This window comes from Spermophilus citellus (assembly GCF_964194105.1).
Source record: "Spermophilus citellus genome assembly, chromosome: 1".
Taxonomy (NCBI): domain Eukaryota; kingdom Metazoa; phylum Chordata; class Mammalia; order Rodentia; family Sciuridae; genus Spermophilus; species Spermophilus citellus.
Window position 1 is genome coordinate 13,802,980 of NC_138182.1, and position 21,972 is coordinate 13,824,951.

Genomic DNA, 21,972 nt, shown 5'->3' on the forward strand with positions numbered 1-21,972 from the left:
TGGTTTGGAAGTGGAGCTGGCCTTCCTCAAGGGACAGCTGGCATTCTGAGGTGCAAGTGGCGAGCTGAAGGACTGTCACAAAGTTTGTACCTACCCCTGTGCCTCCCCAGGGCCTCTCCTTGCCCCTCCATCTCTCCTGCTAGACTGCAATGTGAGGGCACCGTGGGACTGCCACAGGCTTTGACTTTCATTCCTACCTCCCACCTCTCTTTTTAGGATGAAACCCAGAGCAATGGGATCCCAGATCCTCTCGGGCATGAGGCAGCCCTTCCAGCCTGCAGGACGCAGCCTGGATGGGCCCTTCGTGCCCTGGCGGTGGCTCTCAGGGCTCCACTTACCATTTCTCCTATTAACCTGGCCCTCCCCTCCTGCCTACTCGTCGTATGTCCTTTTCCATCCTTAATAGCACAGTTGATTTTATTTTTAAAAAAACAAAACAAAACAAAACACAAAACCAAACAAAAAACCAAAACTGTTCTTCAATGAAGGGAGGGCATGCGCAATAAAGTGTTTTTCTAGGCAGGGTGAGAGTTTATGCCGGGTCATGTCACACTGTCTCCTGGTGACCAGGAGCCCATGTGTGGTAGGGTTGGAGATACAGCCAGCTGGGGACCACAGAACGTGGTCGGCTGGCTCATGCACTCAAACCAACAGAGTTAAACTCTCCTAATCAGTTATATCCAGCCTTTGTGAACCAGTGGCAGGTGCTCTTCTTCCAATGGGGTGTGGCTCTACTCCAGGATCTAAATGGATTGTCAAGTGGGGAGGAGTGAGTTTCCAGACCGATGACCAAGGTCAGACGTTGATAAGAATTATTCAGACCTCAAATTTAACATTCATGATAAAGGGGAGACTTTTCTAAGAGGAGAATTTTTTTTTCTTCCACCCCAGATGGTAGGGTCTGAACAAATTGAATCAAAATTGAGCCATTTTTGAAGCACCCGTGGGTGTGCGTCTACCGTTTTTGTGTGGCAATTCACAAACCACTGGATAATGAATGCTGTACTAAAAGGAATTTAAGCCTGTCAGGTTAATTACACAATATTAGGTACGAAAACAAACAGTGCAACACAAAACATAGCTACATCATTATTGGCAGTAAATGTTAACTCTAAATAAGTGCAACCTGTCCGTCAATGCTTGCTATAAACTAATTAAAAAATAAAATTTGATGGATAAACATGAAAAAAAAATTCTCACCGAGAATTTTTTTTTTAAATATCAGCACTCATTTAGAGTTCGGGATTTGTGAAAGAAAGCTTTAAAAGGAGCAAACCTGATTGGCTGTGGCTGTTGCTGCGAAGGGGACACTTGTTGCAGGAGTTGTTGCTGCAGAGACAGTGGCGGACGTAGCGCTGTGCATCATGGGTACTTTCAGGAGGGGAACCATGGGAGCAATGAACAGGAGGGTGTAGCATTATGGTAATAGAAGTGGTTTTGGCATGGTGAATATCAGAGCAGCAAGCCATCATGGGTTAAACCAGCAGATGGCATGCAATCACAATGCAAAGCAAGGAAGCATGGGAGAGAAATAAAAAAGGGAAAATAGCTTATTACAAGTACAATTAAAGGAAGTTTTAAAACACAATCAGTGATTCCCAGAAAGGCCAAAGCTGATTACTTTGGTTGATGTATTTATAAACATTTGATTTCTAACAATAGATCCATTCCCAGTTCATACTACAGAGTGGAAGTCATTTAATGGCTGTTTCTAAATATTCGAGAGGTAATATCCAATGAGGTAAGAATGTATGATTATCAAACACAGAATCATCACAAATCCTATAACATCTAAGGCTCAATATTCAGACTTAGTTTTGGATAAGGGTATTCTTTGGAGTTAATTATTTTTTTTTCCATTTGGCATTGCCCATGTAAACTGGATTGTGGATTGTATACTATTTTGATCAATAAACGGCAGAGGCAAAGTCAGGGCCTCGATATAAATTCTTAGTTATACATTCACAGTTACGCTGAAAGAGCCAAATTTTGCCGATGTTTGTTTTTCTGGTCTGTGAGTGGAAATAATCCACCTGTCCTCAAGACAGACTTTTGCACCAAGGCGTTCAAAGGTGTGAAGGGAGCTATCTACTTTTAAAATTTAACATCTAAGGGAATGTGGAGGTACAGAATATCATCACAAGTCAATTAACACGAAAGATCATCAAGCAGGCAGTTTAGGTATTTGATTTCAAAATACATCCATTAATAATTTTTTAAAAAATGAATTCTTCTGGGAAACTCTGATAACTCTAACACACAGCAAAGAGGAGATAAAGGCACACCACTATGAACTGTAAAACATTGATGAAATTAGCCTGCCTCTCTGTTTTTCTTATGCTATACCAGATAAACTATAAAGAGAAACAAAACACAAATCATTAAAAAAGCACACTCATACTTGTGGTTTTAGGCCTTTGGAGTGATTGGTTCTAACACAAGAGGTCACATTAAAATCATCATTTTCTTAAATAATACATCTTTTAAAAACGTCTACATTAACTCTAAAGCCAAATAAGCCTTCAGATTTACTATTTCCTAAGCATTTCTACCATCTCTGACATAAATTTCAAGCAAGTGAAGGTACTGTACATCATATAAAAGACAAATAAAAAAGGTTGAAACCTACCAATACTGGTAGCGGGTGTCATGCACAAAACTGACCCTGATGTCATGCAATGGTGGGTGGAAAAAGTGGATAAAGGGAAAGAAACAGGTTAGCGGTTTAGAGTTAACATTCAAAGTGAGATCGAAGCACAACCAGAAATAAGTAGGGTTAGTCAACACAGTTTTTTTAGGGCCGTTCACATTGTCAGCACAGACACAAATATATCTGACTTCTTTTAAGCCAATAATATTCCAAGCTTACTCTCAGACTACTTTTCACACTTTCTATTCATACACGTTGACAGAATTCTAGTAAGAATGACATGTGATAATGCTCCAAGTATTTTACAGACATTATCAAGTTCATCCTCCAAGTTAGGAAGTGGGTATTTTACAGATGAAAAAATCTGAGGCACAGTAACTCCTCCAAGGTCATTGTGTGAGTCAAGGGCAAGGTTAGAAATAGAACTCTATTCCTGAATCCAGGCCAGGCTTGATAGTCACGAGATTACACTGCACTGATTGCATTAGAAGTTTGTTTGTTTGATTATAGCATGTTTTGTGTCAACAATGATAAGAAAGTAAGAATAGTAATTAAGATTTCCTATTCTCTAAATCAAAAGCTTGCAAGGCAGAGGATTTTAGATTACTGGTTAAAAGCCAGTAACACAGGAAGACTGAGGCTCCCTCATGGAATGGTCTACATGTATATACGATCTCCCTTCTGCTATGAAGTCCATTGTGAGAAAAGATTGGCACCTGGCAATGACGTCCAAATAGTGTATGGACAGAGGAGATCAGAATCGGGGCTGATTTAGGGTCCAGGCTAGGGATTTTTGTCATGGTGCTCTGAGGTGATCCCTGAGGGAGGCCTTTGGTAAGACTGCTAGGAAGTCTCAGGTTGGTTCTAGGTGGGGAGGTGGGAGGAAGGGATTAGGAATAGTTGCCTTGCCTGTGGGTCTTATGGATGCACGTGATAGAAAACACTGATGGGGGATAGTGTGGCTTGCTGTGGAGGGCTGTAAAAGAGAGCTCTGAGTTCCGGAACTATCTGCTACAACCAGTTCAGTTCCTTGGAATGAAAATCAAGGTAAGATATGGATTTGACAACTGAAGACTGGTCATAGGTGTCAGAGAAGTAGCTTTTAATGAACACAAGTGTACCTACTAAAGGTTTCAGAAGTGCCTTCTGAGATATTAGCTGAAGACCATTGGATCTGCACATCCTTCTTCCCTCTGCTGAGCACGTCACACACCCATGGGGGACTTCTTGCCTGACTGGTCCACATTCTGATCAGGCTAACATGACCTCATCAGGAAAAGGGGCGATTTAACTGGGCTGTTACTGGATTCTCCAAACACAAATGCATGTGCCAGGGCATCCAGTGTGAAACACACACTCGCTCGCTCTCTCTCTCTCTCTCTCTCTCTCTCTCTCTCGCACACACACACACACACACACACACACACACACAGTCCCTTCCATGGCACCCTCTCTTCCTCTAGCTCTCCTCTCTACACTTCACAAACTTCTAGAAAGTCACCTACATGTCAATGTTCACTTCTCTGCTCCCATTTATCTTCAATCCTCTCTAATCTGGTTTCCACTGTCTCCACTCCACTCCAACCGCAGGTGTCGGTCATCAAACTCCATGTTGCTGCAGTGGCAACTCGTAAACTTCGCCTACTGTCCTGAGTCTCAGCAGCATGTAGCACTTGGCCACTCCATGATGAACCACTGTCCTGTCTTAGAAGTTTGGTTTTTTTTAATCACACACACACTTTTTGTTTTTCTTTCTGGCAACTCCCTTTGGTCCACTTGTTCCAATCTTTTCCTTCCCTGAACTTGCCATCTCCACATGCTGGGGGTTTCTCAGACTCAGTGCTGGGTCTGTTCCTCTGCTCTGTAGGTTTTCCTGGTGTGTCACTCAATACATGGAATGAAGTAGAACTGACGAGCTGACGGCTCCCACACGGTGTGGGATCTCTTCTCTGAGCCCAGGTCCCTTTATCTCATTGCTCACCTGGTTCCAGTGCCTTCCACTCACAAGTATCTCCAATTTAACATGTTCAAACTCTGCCCTTTCCCACAGTCTGTGTCTCTCAAGAAAAACTCAGGACACCACCAGTTTAGCCCCTGCTGAAAGTTGCCACTTTCCTTCACGACATTGCCAGGTCTAACTCACCAACAGGCCAACGCCATCCTGCTCTGAAAGCTCGCTCTCACTGGCCTGCCTGGCCGTCACTACTGCTGCTTCTCGCGCCTTGGTCACCATTGCCTCTAATCCCAGCAGAGAGACCCTGTCCTGGCTGGCCTTGTTGCTCCCCAGGAGGTCCACTCTCCTCTCTGGGAGACACATCTCCCCAGGCAGGCCTACTCGTCCCCTGCTGGAAGGGTTCCCTGGCTGCCAGGACTTTCAGGATGAGGACCGCGTGTGGTCATCCTCCACCAGGATACAGCAGCAGCCTTTCAGGGCTTTGAACTGAACACATCACACATCTGTCCTATTTTTGTCCACAGGCTGTCTTCTCTGTCTGGCAACATCTTTACTCTCTTTATCCTCCAGGTCTCAAGCTATGCCAGGTCTCCAGAAAACTGCTCAACTGTTCTTTGACTTATCTCTCTCTGCTATCTAGATCAGCTTTCTATTTTAATCTCATTGAATTCTTTGCTTCTTCATTCAGAGCATTCAAAAGAATTTTGATGATGTATAGACAGGGTGCCTGTTAAACATCCATCTCTTCTGTAACTCGGGAGAGCAGAGGTGGGTGTGCCTAGCGTATGGGACACATAGATCAATTCTCAAATGTGCTGGATGCAGGTTCTCAGCCATCAGTAAGAGGTGTGCTAGGAACACCTGGCTCCTAAAACTTATTAAAGCACCTATTGTGTAAATCATTTCATTTGAAATTCAACCATGGCTGGATTCAAAGTTATCCCTATACAAACTTCCCCTCACTCTCTTGAGATTCAGTGTGAACAGGGTTTCTTGAAGGGCTGTCCTGTGTCATGCACGTGAATGTCATCTGGGTTGTCAGCAATCAACAGCAGACCCATGGTCACATTGGCTTTGGTCCTGGATGAGGTGACATGTTCAAACAAATTAATTTGATAAGCCTCTCTCTCTCCCCGGCTTGAGTGATGTGAATATTGGAAAGGCATGGCTTTGGACATATGGTGGCTCTCTTACTCAATGCCAGACACTGGTCCTGCCTTCTCTACCATCCCCACAGACCCCATGGACAATGTCCTCGTCTTCAAATACACTCTTCCCATTTACCTGGGATGCTTCCCTCTCAAGTAGCTGTGCTCAATCTCCCAGCTCCTCCTCCTGCTGCTTTACACTTGAGTCTCACCTAGTTCTGAACTCCTTTGCCTTCTCATTACTGGCTCTCGAACCCAGAACACATCACACATTCAAGAAGCATTTGCTGCACTGTCTGGACAAATACATTTTGTTGTGTTGATGCTGGTGTAGTTTCTACTGAACACTGTTGAGTCTCTCGTTAAGTTGTGTGATAACCTTATCTTATGCAACACTTATGATTTCTCATCATTAGAAAATGTTTGGGCTAAAACTTTCTCCATGTGACTTATTTTGTGCTTCCAATGCAATGAAATAAATCAAGGAAGGGTTCTGTGGGTCGCCTTTGTTCTGTCCAGTTGAGGCTTTCACTAGGGTACTAATTCTATGAGCAAAGCCTTCTTCTCCTTTCTGCTTCAGTTGCACAAATATTTCAGCTCTAGTGTCTGTGAGCAAGAACTATCTGGATAAATCCATTAATTTTATATATCGCCTTGCAGTGTACACACAGCCTCAGTTTTTCCATCTGCAAAATGCAAATAACTATGCTCGCTAGTAATAGAACGGCAACATCTTGAAGAATAATGAGATAATGTCTATAAGAACACTTACAGTAACTCAGAATAAACCTGTCAGAGAAATGCCAAGAATTATTATGCTGCTATTTTTGTAACTCTGTGTGGTTTTGCCACTTTCCTAACATAGCAAAGAAAAATGTATAACTGCTTGGTTAAAATAATCCCTATCAAAAAAGGGGGGAAAAAAGGAAAAAATCCCACCCACTACAAATGTGCCAGGACATCAACTGGGGCAATAATTATCTTAATAAAATTTTGGAGAAGAATTTCATATTTTATGTGATATTGTATATTAATATGTGTACAGCCTGGAGGCATAATTTCTAAACTTCAATTTCATATTGTGTCAATGGCAGATTGTTAGTAGTTTATCAAAAGCTTTGCTATGAATGACCTTTTGACAAAGGGTAGCCTCTAGGAGAATAAAAAATGTTTTTTTTTTGCTTCTTATTCATGATAGTTGCTTATGTAAAACATTTTTAGAAAAAATTGCCCATTTAAAAATAATAACCTACCAAGTTACAATTATTTTTGAGCACCCTACTTGACTTGTAGAGGTTTTTAAACAACCAGCTCAACAGTAAAGGATTATTATTATTATCACTTAAAAAATACTGTCAAAAATATGGTTTGTAAGAAAGAAACCCTGAAGTAAAAACTCGACCTAACATAAACACAGAAACTTCTGTTATGGATTTAAATGGGAGAAAGATTATATAATAACAATTAAAAGAAAATCCTTCTGATATAATTATTTTCTTGTTTATCATTTAAAAGAAACGTGAAAGTTTCTTAGAACACCACTTCAGAACATGAGATCCACAGTCTGTCCACTATGATCTTTACATCATGTAACAGATGGAACACTTCTCATTCCCAGGATTAAATGGGCTGAGACCCAACCTTTGGCTTCCAAACCTCGCTGTGAGGAGGTTCAGGCACTTTGGAGCAGTTTCTAGAGAATCCACCAGAGGGCAGAAGTGCACAGCCACAACTGCCAACCCCTAACATGGGTCCCTAATAGAAGACCTTTTCACAAACAGAAATCAGGTGATTTTGTAAGGGACGTTATTGATTCTTGCTTTGGAAATATTTAAGTGGTTTCCAGGTGAAATATTTTAAGTTGAGAATTCTTTCAGTGATCTAACAAATCAGTCGTTACTGGACTGAAAAGTTAACATGCATGAGAGTGTGTCCTGTCTTTGGCTCCAGGGTTTCACAGGTCTCCCCAGAGACATTAATGGCTTTGTCATCCATTCTTCCAAAATAGACTTGTCCTTTTGCCTTCCCCCTCAGTATGTTATTCCTTAATATTTTTCTCTGAAAATATCTAGTGGCCAACAGGTCTATGAGACATGCTGTAGAGGGCCTCAGGGTAAGCTGGCTTCTAGTAATCACTCTGCAATTCTGCTGTTTCAGGTGGGCTACAAGTTCAAATACCACTATGCTCTAGTAGTGTGGGAGGTCACTAATAAAACAGTTGTAACAGGGCAAAAGTGAAGCCCTAATAGGTACTGAATTATAGATTCTTCTATAGGTCTCTGAGTTTAAGATAGGTACAAAACTAAAACAAGAAAACTAAACCTAAAAAAAATAATTTTGCTTATCTAATTTATATTTTTATATAATAAATACTATTGTTTACAGGTTACTAATTCATTTAAAAGTATAGTTTTTTTCCAAAGAAAATCACAGAAATACTTATTTAACTCCCTCTAATCTTAATTCCTAATATGCTGTGGGATTTAAGGAAATGAATATAAACTGGAAAAGTCCAATCATGTGGATTAGGATCAATAATGAAATTACTATTCATCTACATTTACCCTGAAATAGCTACTAGAGGAGTTTTGACTTTGAAAAGAAAATCTCAATGGAGGGTCATCTCACCAAGGTTTATGCCACCCCCTGCTTCTAACAGACTACGTGCTGAAAACCACAGTCAAGTTATGGTGACTGTGCTCCTTTGTGCATGGTACATATGTGTGTCTGGCTTTGTTTCTGCTCAGGGAAGTGGGGAAAAACTGGGGAGAGCTGATGTGCATTATAACTTTGTTTTTCCTCCTTTATCTGAACCTTATGCTACTTAAAAAAAAATCTAATTCCATCTGATTTTTCAGAAGAATTCTGTGGAAGCCATATATGGAGGCTGTTTGGGTGGTGTGGTGTTATGTAAGTTGGGCTAGGCATAGGGAACTAGGTTCTGTGTCTTTTCTCAGTTGTGTCACCTTGGAAATTCACTTCTCCTTGAGGGAGGGCCTCAGTTTTCTCATCTGTAAAACTGTCAACTAGATGAGATCACTAAGAATTCTTTAAACTCTGAGATTCTATGATCAATAGAGTTGATCTCTTAGCGGAATAATAGGTTCATGCCCTTTAGCGCCTCATAGAGTCAGACATTGGCTTAGAGACTGAGGTAAGAGTTTATATATTTGTGAACTTGGTGAAAGTTGAGCAGGATGGAGAAAGAGAGAGAATGGATATAAAAATATGAGTAGAGGGTTGCTTTAATTTGAATAGCCTGGTTTTTTTTTTTTTTAGTGCTCTGAATAGAAATAGAAAAAAAAAGGTTAGTACTTACTGGAATTGCTATGTTTAGATCATTCAGCATTATGGACAAATTTCAGTTGTCACACATAAAGGGTCTTATTTACATCAATGACTTTGCAGGGCTTGTGTAAACGCAAGGAAAACTAGAAGCCCTAACTGCTCTGTTTCTCATGGGGCTTCAATCTGTCCCTTGGCCCTGTCAAATATTTGGCTTTAGAATCCTAACCCTCTTCAGCTATCAAAGCAAGATCAGGACATCTAGATATCCTGCACAAAAGACATTTCAGGCTGTCTCGTACCTTTAATGCAAACTAGATGCCACCAAACAGCTTAAGGAAATGAGAAGGAAGCACATGACCGAAGGGCACAAGGACACAGACTGGGACGGTCAGGGGCGTACCTGTTGGAATGAACGCGGTGTGCTGCTGCAGCTGCGCGCTGGTCAGAGCCTGCTGGTAGTGCAAGACGCTGGGATTAAAGACCGTGCTGGCACCGTTGCTTTTTTCAAGTGCTTGTCTCTTTGGTAAAGGATGAAGAGCACCAGGAGGAAAGGCCTAGAAACCAAGAATTCGATAAGAGATGTCTAACTTAAAGCAAACCCACCTTGCTTGTCCACAGAGATCATCAATTGCAACATTCTTTTTTTTTTTAAAAAAAAACGACAGCTAAGGAGATGCCTCTGCCATGCACCTTAATTTAAACAGCGGCAATGTCGAATGAGTGAGAATTTGTTATTGAGAGCAAAAGCGTGATTTCTGAAACCCAAAACGGTAGCATCTCAACTAAGGGAAAGAAAAACTATCAAGCAACAACAACGGAAAAAAAAAAAAAAAAAAAAGAATGGCTTCGGCTTTTAAAATGGTTAAACTATTCTAAGGGGGAGAAAGAAGCATTGGTGTTATTAATCCTATTCTTTTCTTTAACTACATGGCAATTTCTTGAATTTAAAGGTTAATATGAATTATAATGAGCATTTTCTGAGCCAAGTCATGTAAATTTGCTTCACTCTTTTGGAAAAGGTATTAAAATTTGTTAGGTTTAATTTATTTCACAGATTAACATATGAAAATGAGATGGCTAAACACCTTACTGAATTTTTTCCATTAATTAATAATAATGATTGGTTGCAACCAGTATCTTACAAGTAATACAAATCTCAGATGGTTCTCTGAAAAGCTACATGCAAAGCGAAAGGTGAAAGGTCAAAGTACCAGGTCTACAGTTGCTTCGAGAGGTCGCTTCATTGCTTTGGCAGTCGACTGAGTCTTTTAATAACAGGCAGCGAGCACATGATGGCAGTGGGCCAATGGGATTCAAGCGAATTAACATACAGGTAAACAGCAAGCAGAGGTGCATCATGGGAACGGCATTGCATTGTGGATAGGTGAGAAGGAAAAAAATATTCTGAATGCAATATACAACGTACAAAACACTAGGCATGCACAACAACAAAAATGTTCTCTAAAGAAATGAATATTACACCTTAAATTAGTATCGAAGCAAAAATGCATCTACTATACCTTAGTTAAAAGCATATAAGAGAGTAAAATATAGATGTTTGAAATTCAGGAAAGTTAATTAAAACAGCAGCTTGCATACACACCATAAGCATTTTTTTATATTGCTTCAGAAAAAAAAAAAGCAAAATTTTTAAGGGCCATGGGATTCAAGAACTTCTGATAAGTTAGTTTTCAGGTACAAAACACTGAAGGTACGATCCAAGTTGAAATTTTTCATAAAAATCATTCTTAATTCAGATCTGGCCTAACAAAATGAAGTGGCAAACTGAGACAAAAAAAATTCAGGCAAAAAAATATTCAAACACAAGATTATTTCAGCAAAACTGTTTGGGTTTGGATCTTTATTTTTTGTCTGAATCGTGTGGATAATTGTCTCAATTCTTTCCTTCACTCTGCTAGCATCTTAGAAAAGTTAAGTTTTGAATTTAAATTGTGAGCTTCCAAAATTCTCACTTTTCTTCCATTTTTCTGTTTCTAGTGACTAACTTATCATCCATTCTGTTTTCTATTACATTTGAAATTATAATTAATTTATCTCAAACAACTTACCGGATTAAATTCAAGAGAATACCTTTAAATAGGTATTTAGTGTCCTTGGGTATTAAAATGATTTCTATTTGATAGTTCTATTTATTTTTTTAGGTACCATCAGTGATCAAACCAATTAATGAGAAGTGGAACTCTTGGCTAGAACAAGTACAATAGCAAACAGCTAAAAATGGCAAAGAACTGCTTAAAGACTAGAAATAAAATATATTTAACTCATAACCATACTTTTGGGGAGATAGTTTCATTTAAACAACCGAAATAATAACAAATATGGATTGATTTAGACCACAATGAAAATTTTTTCCTATTCCTGGTTAGTCGTTGTTAAACAAAAAATGGAAAAATTCTAAGATGGAATTCTGTGAAAATAAATTCAAAGGAATAGCTCCAATGCAAATTAAAAAAAAATGAAATATCCCTTTTCTATGTTTAGCACAATAGGTAAATCCCTAAGATTTGTCTAATAATGAAATATTTATGTCCTAAAGTTCTGGGGGTAGAACTATGGCATTTTAAATAAAATAAGATAATGATGGACCCTTAAAACTGGAATAACTAGTGATATTTTCCTTGGGAAAATCATTTGATGATTCAGAACAGAAAGTATGGTCCTGACAGGGGATGGGTAAAGAGCTGGGGCAGGGGATTCAAAACAGAGTGGGAAGGGCTGCAGGTCAAGGTAGATTCAGGATGGCCAAGGTTTTGGAAGGTGGTTTTGATAGAGGCCACCAAAAACTAGGAAAGCAATGCTGTGAAAGTCAAGCAGTGAATGTTACTAACCAAAGCAACCCGATGAGCTGGAAAATGACAAAACTTGTAGATATTTTTTTCCTCAAATGTAAATTCAACATCAAATAGCACCCACAATGCCAGTGGTGTTGTTTAAACTCTTTGGACCCTGCACAGTGTTACACTATGAAAAAAAAAAATGCAGACTTTGCTTTGTTTTTTGAGTTTAAACAAATGTCTGTTAATTAAAGGCGGCAGTATAGCCTACTCTCATAGAGCCCTTGGGAATGCGAACTGGATGTTAAACTCAAAACCATTTTTGCCTCCAGTGGCCAGACTCAGCTGCCCCTTCACCTGCAGTCTAGCATTTTCAGAATGAATCTAGTGTTGGGAGCATCTTTTCTGACAAGAGTCTCGAAAGGCTGGGTTTAGGAACAAAATTAACAAAAGCATCACTGAATGAACAAAACATACTTAATGTTTCTTTTTTAGGATAGTCACCTGGAAGGTTAACTTGCCCCCCATTTTTTTTTTTTTTGGTTTGTTGAAATCTGATTTCCATAGAAATAATTAATAATAATTAGAATAATTTAGGAATGTAAGGAAACAATGTCTCAGTGAAGCAGGACAGGGGTGAAGTGTCTGTTCCACTGCATGGTGTATGTTTTCTTTATTAGATGCAGCTGTCTTCTTTGCAAGCTAACGCTGAGATCTTAGAGAAGAGGGCACAAGAATTAAGATGTCAGAGGCCCCACATTGCAAAGTTGTATCGAAAGTGTGTTTTAAAACTCCTTGTGGATAAGTAGTCATGGGACAATGTGGCTTATTTTGATGTTTTTAAACTCTCCTCTGTTTTAGTTGGTGTTGCTGACGGCTGGCTTGTGTACCTGCATTGCAGGATCTTCAGGCTCAGACCCAGCCTTAGAGACCTAGGAGCCCAGTGTGCACTGGGAGCCTGCTTAGGTTCCCATGCAGAAAAGGTTCTATTTAATTGAGCCCCTATCATGTGCCAGGCACTTGGCATCCACTTTTGCTGGCCTCACCAGCACTTGGGTCCTCTGCTTACTCTGGACCCCTTCAGTTAGCATATGCTGGATGAGTCAGGAGGAGGTGGCCCATGTGCAGCCAGGTTTTTCTATTTATGAGTTGATGAGCAACCCCCCTGCAGGTCAAGGTGAGCAACCAAGGGCCAGGTGTTACAGGCAAAGACCAAATCCAAGGGGTGAGGAAACCCTGGCAAAAAAGATCAGAGCTACCACTTCCATGTGGGCTGAGAGGATGTGGAGGAGCAGGATGGAATTCCGAGTCCCTGCGCATGTTTCCTGCACAACTGAAACTTATCTAGCCGATGGCAGCTTGTCCCGTTTTCTTTTATAAACTACTTTTCTCCTCGAATCGCCCCATTTTGGTGTATGTGAACAAAGACTGCATACGTGACCATCAAGCATGCTTTGTGTTAAAACTACCCAAGAGAAGCTCTGTCTAGTTTATCCTCATATTTTAAAAATTCCGGTCAAGGTGATCCTTAGTTTTTAAGAGGTATTGTAAAAGAAGAAGGCTTGAAAGGAAATAAATGTCTCTCTTCCAGAGTCAAAAGCTTTAAATTCCTTTTTAAAAGGGTCTCATTAGGGCTGGGGTTGTAGCTCAGCAGTAGAGCGCTCACCTAGCATGTGCAAGGCCCTGGGTTCGATCCTCAGCACCATATAAAAATAAATAAAATAAGGGTATTGTGTCCAACTAAAAACTAAATTAAAAAAAAGAAAAAAGAAAAGGGTCTCATTAATCAAAATAAGGGGGGAATCCACAGATCACAATAAAAATGGTGCTATGGAAATGCTCTGGGTTCAGATGAGGAGGCCAGGTAAATGGGACATGGACATCTGCTAACTGCCATCATCAGCCCGTTCGTCCTTTTAAACAAGGAAATAAATTTATAGTTTTTCTTCAGGGTACTAAGGAATCTCCCTACGAGGGTACGAGGACTTTATCCAGCTGCACCTCGGCTGGTTTCGAATGAGCGACTCACTTAAACTAAAAAGACATGACAGATTAAGTAATTTTTATGTCACTGTCAGAAAGATGCTGGCTTTTGTTCTGAAACGACATTCCTTTGGGTTGCCTCTGAAGATGCCGTGGGATCCTGTGACTTCTCAGAACTCCAAATTTGGGCACGGTGGAAAAATCAGAGAAACTATGGCAACTGACTCCGCCAGCATCCCGGGGCAGCAACCTTTGCCTCTGGTGACCAGTGTTCTGTGAACACGTGTAGCAGGGCCTGAGAGAGCAGCTGTGGTCGCAGACCACCAGGGGGAGGGTGGACCTGTGCATGTAAATGACGTTTCTGCTCCTAGCCCCATTGGCCTGGATGTCCTACTGTATGTAAGAGGTGCACTGTCCCTTCAATCATTTGAAATAAATGTTGATGTGGACATCAAAACTGATGTTTCCAAAAAAACAGGAAGAAAAAAATCAGGCCACAGTTAGAATCAGGGCTCATCCCTAAGGTCACTATTAGTACCATGGTTTTGTCATAACAGGTTCTTGAGTTGTAGGGAGTGGTGTTTTCATATTCCTGAACCTCATCTGATACCTCAGTAGTGAGAAATGGCTATTGTCACCCAGACTAAGCCAGTAGAAGCTCTTATCCCTCTAACTACAGGAAGAGCCACCAAATGACATGTAACTAATTTTTCCCTAGAGATGGGAAACAATAGCTCTATTTATAGATTCTGTAACATTACTCATAGATACTGTTTTCTCTCTTATCAAGAGATATAAGAATGTGTCCCTCCTTCTAGAAGCTCAGAGTCATGGTCTGTGTCATGGGAGACGCTGGACCCACAGAACGGAACTGACAAACTAGGCGGGAAAGTCCCTGCACCTGGCTTTCCTGAGTCTTGTTTTTCCTCTCCCCTCTTGGAAGGGCACTGTGACACGACAGTGAAGTCCAACTTCGTCATTTACAGTACTTCAGGAGGGTGTTTGTCTCTTGCTGCCAGAGTCCTGACCAGTCCTGCTAACATCCTGAGTTTCTGATTTGATATTTATAAGTTGAATTATATGGAAAAACATGTTCTTAGTGCCCAACAATCAACACGACAATTAGGATAAGTTGAGAGCTGGCTTGAAAAAAATGACTACAATGGAAACAATAACAACAACAAATTCTCATAATATGAGACCTTCATTAAGTGGGTGGGAAGATGGAGTCCACCCTGGACAAAAGTGGAAAGGACTCATTTGCCTTCTAAAGCAATTTCCTTTTCGCCAACATTTCCCCATCCTTCCTTCTAGTTCTCTTCTACTAAAACTCAAAAAGCGAACATTTCTCTATTTTTTACCGACCCTTTTGTATGGATGTACACATCCACATGTATACAGGAACTTAAAAAAATCATTGTAATGTCCAATAATATAAGAAAGCGAAGGACAAGAGGAAAGAAGACTACAGGGACAAGATCTCTCGGAAAAAAAAAAAGATGAAGGACTCACTTCTCAAGCTGTGTGGAGATGAGCTCAGATGGGAAAGACCTATATAACCACAAAGTTCACACCAATGGCAATGTTATCAGGGCAGGCTCTGTGTCCTTCTCTCCTCTGAACACAAGCCCACACCTTTATAAAGCCTTTGAGAAAAAGGTCGTATGGTGATGGACTTGTTGTATGACAGCTACTCATCTGTTTGGGCCAGTTGTCAGTGTATGAGGCCATAGTTGTACCTAGATAATGTTTTTAAAAATGATATCTTTCATCTCCTACATTCCCAAGAGAGGATTGGCTACAGAGGCCTTCATGTCCCTCTCACCCATCATGCATTTCTACAATGTCATTGAAGAAATGACATTGGTACCCTCACTTACTCAATTCCAAGCGCCTTGAGGGTAAAGACACTTGCCTCCTTTATTTATTCTACCCAGAAAGTGCCTGATGCTTGGCAGGTCCCATTAGCTGTTTTGAATGAGTGAATGCACAGTGCCTATCATAGAGTAATAGATTTTCATAAGTCAGACCTCTCACTTTAAAACAAGTTAATTAAAAATGTCTGCCACCCAGTGTGGTGGTTCTCCAACTTGGATGTGCACTGGAATCACCTGGGAGCTTTAAAAGATAGGCCACTGCCAGTTCACATCCGGCAAATAAGAATCTTTGGAGGAAGGGGTCAATGCCAGACCCTTTCAAAAGCCCTGGATTAATTCCAAAACGTAGCCAAGTTTGAGAAGCAGTGTTCTAGGCATGTATTTCTCTAATGTTCATGTGCATACAAAATACTGAGAAGGTTTTAAAATTCAGATCTTGATGCCAAAGATGTAGGATGAGGCCCAAGAGTCTGTAGGCTCAAGAGCATCATGATGTGCTCCGGTTGCTAGGGGAGGGCTGGGCTCCTTGAGATTCTGGGGCTGTAACAGGCTCCCAAGGTGTGGATCATAATATTGCTGCTGGTCTCTAAGGGACATTGAGGAGCATCCAGGAGACAAGCCTGGGTGACAGGTCCCTGGATTTTAGCACCATTCAGCACACTTCTGATTTCATCTGTTCCATGAATTGCCGTTCTATATACAATTTCATGGGGAGGGGGGCGGTGATGGGTTCTAATGTTGTGATAAGTGAAAAAAAGGGGAGGGGGGAATAGGAAGTGGAAAAATCCCTGACGGGGTCACTTGTTGCTAAGCATCCGGTGCAGCCACAGCTCCCTCCCTGGCTGCTCGCAACAGCTTGCTGCCGCTTTCCAGTGCTCAGCGCCAGAGGGCCATCTTCCTTTCCTGGGCTCTGAAGCTCTGCACCCACCAAGGTCCCCACCCCACCGGGTCCCTCTCTTCAGAGGACCCCAGTTACTACAGAACTGGAGCCCGCAGGTCGCATTGGGTTCCCTGGACCTTAGGGATTTATTTATTGTGCTGAAGAAGGGAAGGAGGGAAAACAAAACAAAACAAAAAGGGAAAACAACAACGAAACTTAGGCAGCGGAGCAGCGGGAATAGCAGCCTTCCACGTCCCGACTGTCCGGGGAGCGTCTGAGTCCCCGCCCTGGAAGCCCCGCCCCCCGGCCGGGAGGGCGCGGGGCGGCGGGGCGGGGCGCGCGGGCGCCGCACTTACCATGACTGTGGCCGCGGCCGCGGCTGCCTGGGCGGCCACCGCAGCTTGGTTGGCTTGGTGCTGCGCAGCTTTGATTTTGGCCTGCAAGTGTGCAGGAGGGTGAAAATATTTGCATTTCTCCCTCATGCAACGCCCCTTTATGTAATCCATACAAACGGTTACGGTGTTGTCGTTTGTGTCGATCATGGTGCTGTCGGCCGGGTGTGCGAAGCGGCAGTCGGTCTCTCCCCGGGCGCAGTTGCCGCGCTGGAACTCCCTGCAGACCTGGGACGGGAGGGAGGAGAGCGATGCGGGAGGGCGTCTGCGGCCCGCGCCGCCTCCCGGTGGAGGAAGGGGCGCCTCCCGAGCTTCTCAGGGTGGCTTTTGTGCCTGGGAGCCTAAGGCTTTCCTTATCCAGAACCCAGGTTACAGAATCTCTGACAATATCTGACTTTTGTGTTACCCCCGTTTTCTAGGGGGAATATTGAAGCTGAGAAAATAATCCGAAACCTGCGAATTAGCTAAAAGATCAAAGAAAAAACCAGCAAAGCCTCCTTCGTGGCCGGTTGGAAGGTCACTGTCTCCCTGCCCCCAATCTCCTACCTGAAAACATTCTGGAGTTGCTATAGAGTTTGATTGATTGATTGATTGGAGAGATAATGTCAGGGTGGGCCAAGCTACCATTGGGGTACAACTCCAAAAAGTTATAGGAAATGAGGTCCTCACTCCTCCTCCCTCTGGGTGGATAGGACCAGGGGCCTGCTGCAGTCGCCCCCACCTTCTCTGCTGCTCTACAGAGAGAACTTAAGCCTAGGATCATCAATAGCAAGAACTGCAATATCCGAGACACCAAAACATTCATCTTCAGATGATGACTATATTATTAGTTTTGACAACCCCAGAGATTAAAAAAAGAAACAGAAAAATACGCTCAGAGATAAAGGATAAGACAAATGGAGGGAAGGAGAATAGAGTTATGAATGTTGGTTTTTGAAGTCTTTTTAATCCCTAATTCGCCTGAAATCTCAAGTAACTAAAATTTTCCATCCTCAGAATTTGGTGGATCAAGATTTTATTACATAAAGAAAGATTTCTTCAGAACTCAAGAGTTGTTTTTTTTTTTCCTTCCTTTCTTTTTTAATGCACCTCCTGATGGGTCTTACTCAAGTGACTCGTGGACAACATTAAAGAAACAGGCAGTTGGATGTGATCTTAATTGACTTATTTCGTTTTCTGGGAAAGTATTCTTAATTATGCTTTGGACGTAGACAACATGAACTGAGATGAATAGTGTATGCATATTAATTATGAATTAATTCTTCCTTGCCTATAAATATCAGCAGGGAAGGATTAGTAGCATTGTAAGTCATTTCTCCTTAGGGTCCAGTTTCATAGTCAACATGTATAAGTGGCAGTGGCCATGAAGGGTCACTGACAGGAAACCCAAGTCTTGTGAAAGTCAAACACACTTGGGAAATAGTGTTTCACTGACCAGTGGCCAGGTGAGATTGAAAAGTAAACAGGGTAAGTCACAAGTCCTTAACTGTCTCCTCCTACGCTGGTATTAATGTTCCATCTTTAGTTAAAAAAAATGTGCAAAGTACAGATTACTAAGCTATTAGCAGAGACTCTTGAGTAAGCCTTTCTCTACAAATGGAACGATTCTTGTCTGTGACATCATAGATGTAGACCAGCATTTGCCCAGGGTCTCTGTATACAGCTGACTTCATTCCTGGTTTGAAATGAACTGAAACTGCTCTGCTCGAGTCTCTGTGAATCATTTTTACATATCATTGTCCACCAACTCTGTTGGGAGGGACTACTTGTTCCCAACTCCGCTGATTTAATTTGTTTTCTGGAACAGGCATGCACTGAACACTAAAGCTCTGTGGGCCCCAGCAGGTGGAGCCCCAAACACTTTTCCAGTACCCTAACACATCTATTCAATATTCACAGGGATATTTTCAAAACAGGAACAATTAGAGTTTGCATTCTCCTCATCTAGAGATCCATATACTCCAGATTGAAGCTGAGTAAAAAAATATACATCTTTAAAAATATTTACAGTTTGACATTCTGAATTCTAAATCATCCACAGGATATTAGGATGCAAACACTCTGTTGCCCTCAAGGTTTACTGGGTTAATATTTAAACAAGCACACACTGGAAGAATATTCTCTAATGATCCAACCTTCTATGTATACATAGATTACCCAACAACTTAAATCAATAATGGAATTAAAGGAGGACTTTGAAAAATTTGTCAGGATCTTTATACACCCTGCTAAAGTTCTTTGAATATCATAGGGACATTGTGGTAAGGTTAATAGATGAATTATCTAGCTCTGATTAAAGAGAAGGTTTATTTAACAAAGTTAAGAAGGGTCAGTTTGATTCACAATGTGAAGATTTGTGTTTTATAAAAATATAGACTGTTTTCTTAGAATCTGTATAACACTTTACGTTTAAAAAAAAACTCAGTTAATAACCAAGTTTATCCAGCTTCCAATTCCCACTGTGCACTAGTGAAGCCACCAGAGATGATATTCTGGAACATACTAGAGCAGGTGTACTTGGTTCTTAATAATTTGAAATATGTTCACAACAATTGGTTATTTGTCATGGTCCCACTTGCTCCAACCCTTGTCCCTGACTGTCTCCCACTGCCCTGGTTGCTGAGCTTCTGATCAACTCCAGAATGTTCCAGGATCCAGGAAGGGTTTGTGCTGGGCAACAGAAGGAGGCTATCAGAACTCGGAGCCACTTGTATAGCTTGAATAGTGATTGATTTAATATTCTATTAGTTGAGAAATAATTTGCCCTTATGCACATAGTCCACACAGCTGGTTTGTGCCTATGTTAAAGTGATTCCTTTCCCACAGACTAATTTTCTTTATACCTGGCTTTCATTTCAAACCATACAATGTTGAGTGTGTGGGTTTGGGAGGAGTGTGTGTATATGTATGCATGGCATTTTTGCAGAACATTTTTGCAGAATGACCTCACAAGCATTTGCCTACACAGAAGTGCACTTTCTACCACAAATGCATCTCAAAACACAAACATAATTGAAGTACCTCCAGTTTGTCAGTCCTGAGAAGTTTCTGAGTTGCAGTTGATCCCGGGACAGTGACAGGTGGACTTCCGGGAACAATAACAGGTGTGGTGGGTAGAATTTCCGTTGGGACTAACCCAACTCCAGGGGTTACAGGTGCTAAGTAAGGAGCAAAGCTAATAGCCGTATTTGTCCCTATGGCGGGACCTACAGGAAAAGTGGGCTGTTAAAGGAAGACAACACAGGAAAAAGGTGAGAGTCAAACTTCAAAATTACCAGCAAGTGTCATTTGAGCAAAATTTATTCATTTTATACAATATTTTTTATTCAATGCTGAATTGTAAACATTCATTAAACATCTCTTTTTTGTTTTCCTTAACATAAATGAAAACCATATAGATTTTCTTCCCCAAACCATGTACAAATATAGAAGATCGTAGAAGCCCATTTACAAGAAACAGAGTAGACCTTTGTTCTTATGAAAGTGTTCTCAATAAAAGGAAATGATAATTACCACTCTAAGCATTCATTGTTTCAAACGATTGAACATTATAACACTAAAGCAGTAAAGCTTATGGAATACAAACTGTCTTTGATTCTCCCACACATCTCAAATGGAGAGGAATAAAGAAAATCCAAGATTATACCTTGATTTTCAAGTTGACCAAATTTATGCATTTTCAAATAGTGTAGCTATTGGGATTTTATTTGTGCTCAGAGTTGCCAGTATATTTCCACATTCCATCTCTACATATATTCCCAAAACTCATATGCGGTTTTCAAGTAGACCTACTATGTTTTGCTGCAGCTCAAGACGTCTCATCTAACCTTCCCTTCATGAAAGGCTGGATGAAAGAGTTTGAAAATTTTCAACCAACGAATTTTTCAATGAAACATTAAGTCTTGGTTTGGTTTCCTAGATCACTAAATCAAGACAATTGTGACAAAAGTATCCCATACTTTATTAAATGTGTTCTGTGTCACTGTATTCGTGTGGGAAGTATAGAGACTCCTAAACTCTTGTAAGAGGAAATACACTAGTAGGTCATGGAGATGATTTTTTAAAAAGCTCTTCCTATAAATATGTAAATAATTCTGCCTTCCAGAAAAGAAATTATGTACATGTGAGAACAATGAACCTTGATTCACTTTAAAGAACCACCATTAAAAATGTAAGATTCCAAAGATTTTTCTTAGAATAATTTTTACATTGAATTAGACCTGAATGGCTCTTGCTGTTTGTTTGGTTGGTTTTTATTTGTGGATGATTTTAACACACTTGTTTTCAGACATTTGCAATCATATGTTAATGCAATTTTCTAACATTGAATTATGCCATTCTGTGTGTCACTTCCCTTCTCTGTTCATACATCACAGATGACCTTGTTGTCTATTTGTGAGTCTGAATGAGTTGTTCAAATGGGGAAAATAACAATCTTTGTTTAGTAAACACATTTTTCTTTACAATAGCTGAAAAATCTCTTATAAATGGTCATGTTAGAAAACAGTGAATTATTGGTGGTTGTGTAGGGATTCCCAGAGAGGCTGAAAAGCCTTTGTGCAGTGGCTGGGGCTGTGCTTCTCACGGTCTTAGATGGCGGATGCTCGGTCCTCCCTGGAGGAGCTCTTAGATCTTTATGGCTCAGACATAAAATTCGTTGTGAGAGAAAGTGGCAACGTGAGGTCTCAACGTGGGAAATAGATGGCAGTCAGGATTTTTTCCTCCTTTGACTTTCTACAAAATTTTATATATGTGTATTATGCACTTGAGTCATGATTATAACAAGTTGTGGTTTGTCATCAACTGTAGCTTTTATAATTTAGTACTATTGGAAAAGAGCCAAGGGTTTTAATAGTGTAAGGACTAAGTAATGTTAGGATCTTTAAAAAATCAATTCTGAATGGTTATAAATCAAAACACATCAGTGGTTCAATGTATCGGTTGTATCAGAGATGCCCGGAAGGAATTTTTAAAATAGAGATAAACTCTGAGTACTAGGTCTAGG

General features: G+C 40.8%; 1 protein-coding gene across 6 annotated transcripts in view; it reads right to left on the minus strand.

Moving 5' to 3' along the window:
* The window catches only part of MBNL2 (muscleblind like splicing regulator 2), a 151,611-nt gene that overhangs the window by 23,895 nt on the left and 105,744 nt on the right, over nucleotides 1–21,972 (minus strand). For 3 of the 6 annotated variants that reach the window (XM_081286040.1, XM_081286038.1, XM_081286039.1), the window contains 4 exons: nucleotides 19,989–20,189; nucleotides 16,932–17,195; nucleotides 10,252–10,305; nucleotides 9,441–9,594 (listed from right to left, as the gene is read on the minus strand). In XM_081286040.1, the coding sequence (XP_081142166.1) occupies nucleotides 9,441–9,594; nucleotides 10,252–10,305; nucleotides 16,932–17,195; nucleotides 19,989–20,189 (673 nt within the window). Of the gene's footprint in view, nucleotides 1–1,276; nucleotides 1,372–9,440; nucleotides 9,595–10,251; nucleotides 10,306–16,931; nucleotides 17,196–19,988; nucleotides 20,190–21,972 lie in introns of all 6 variants that reach the window. The other 3 variants (XM_081286041.1, XM_081286043.1, XM_081286042.1) reach the window with 3 other exon arrangements.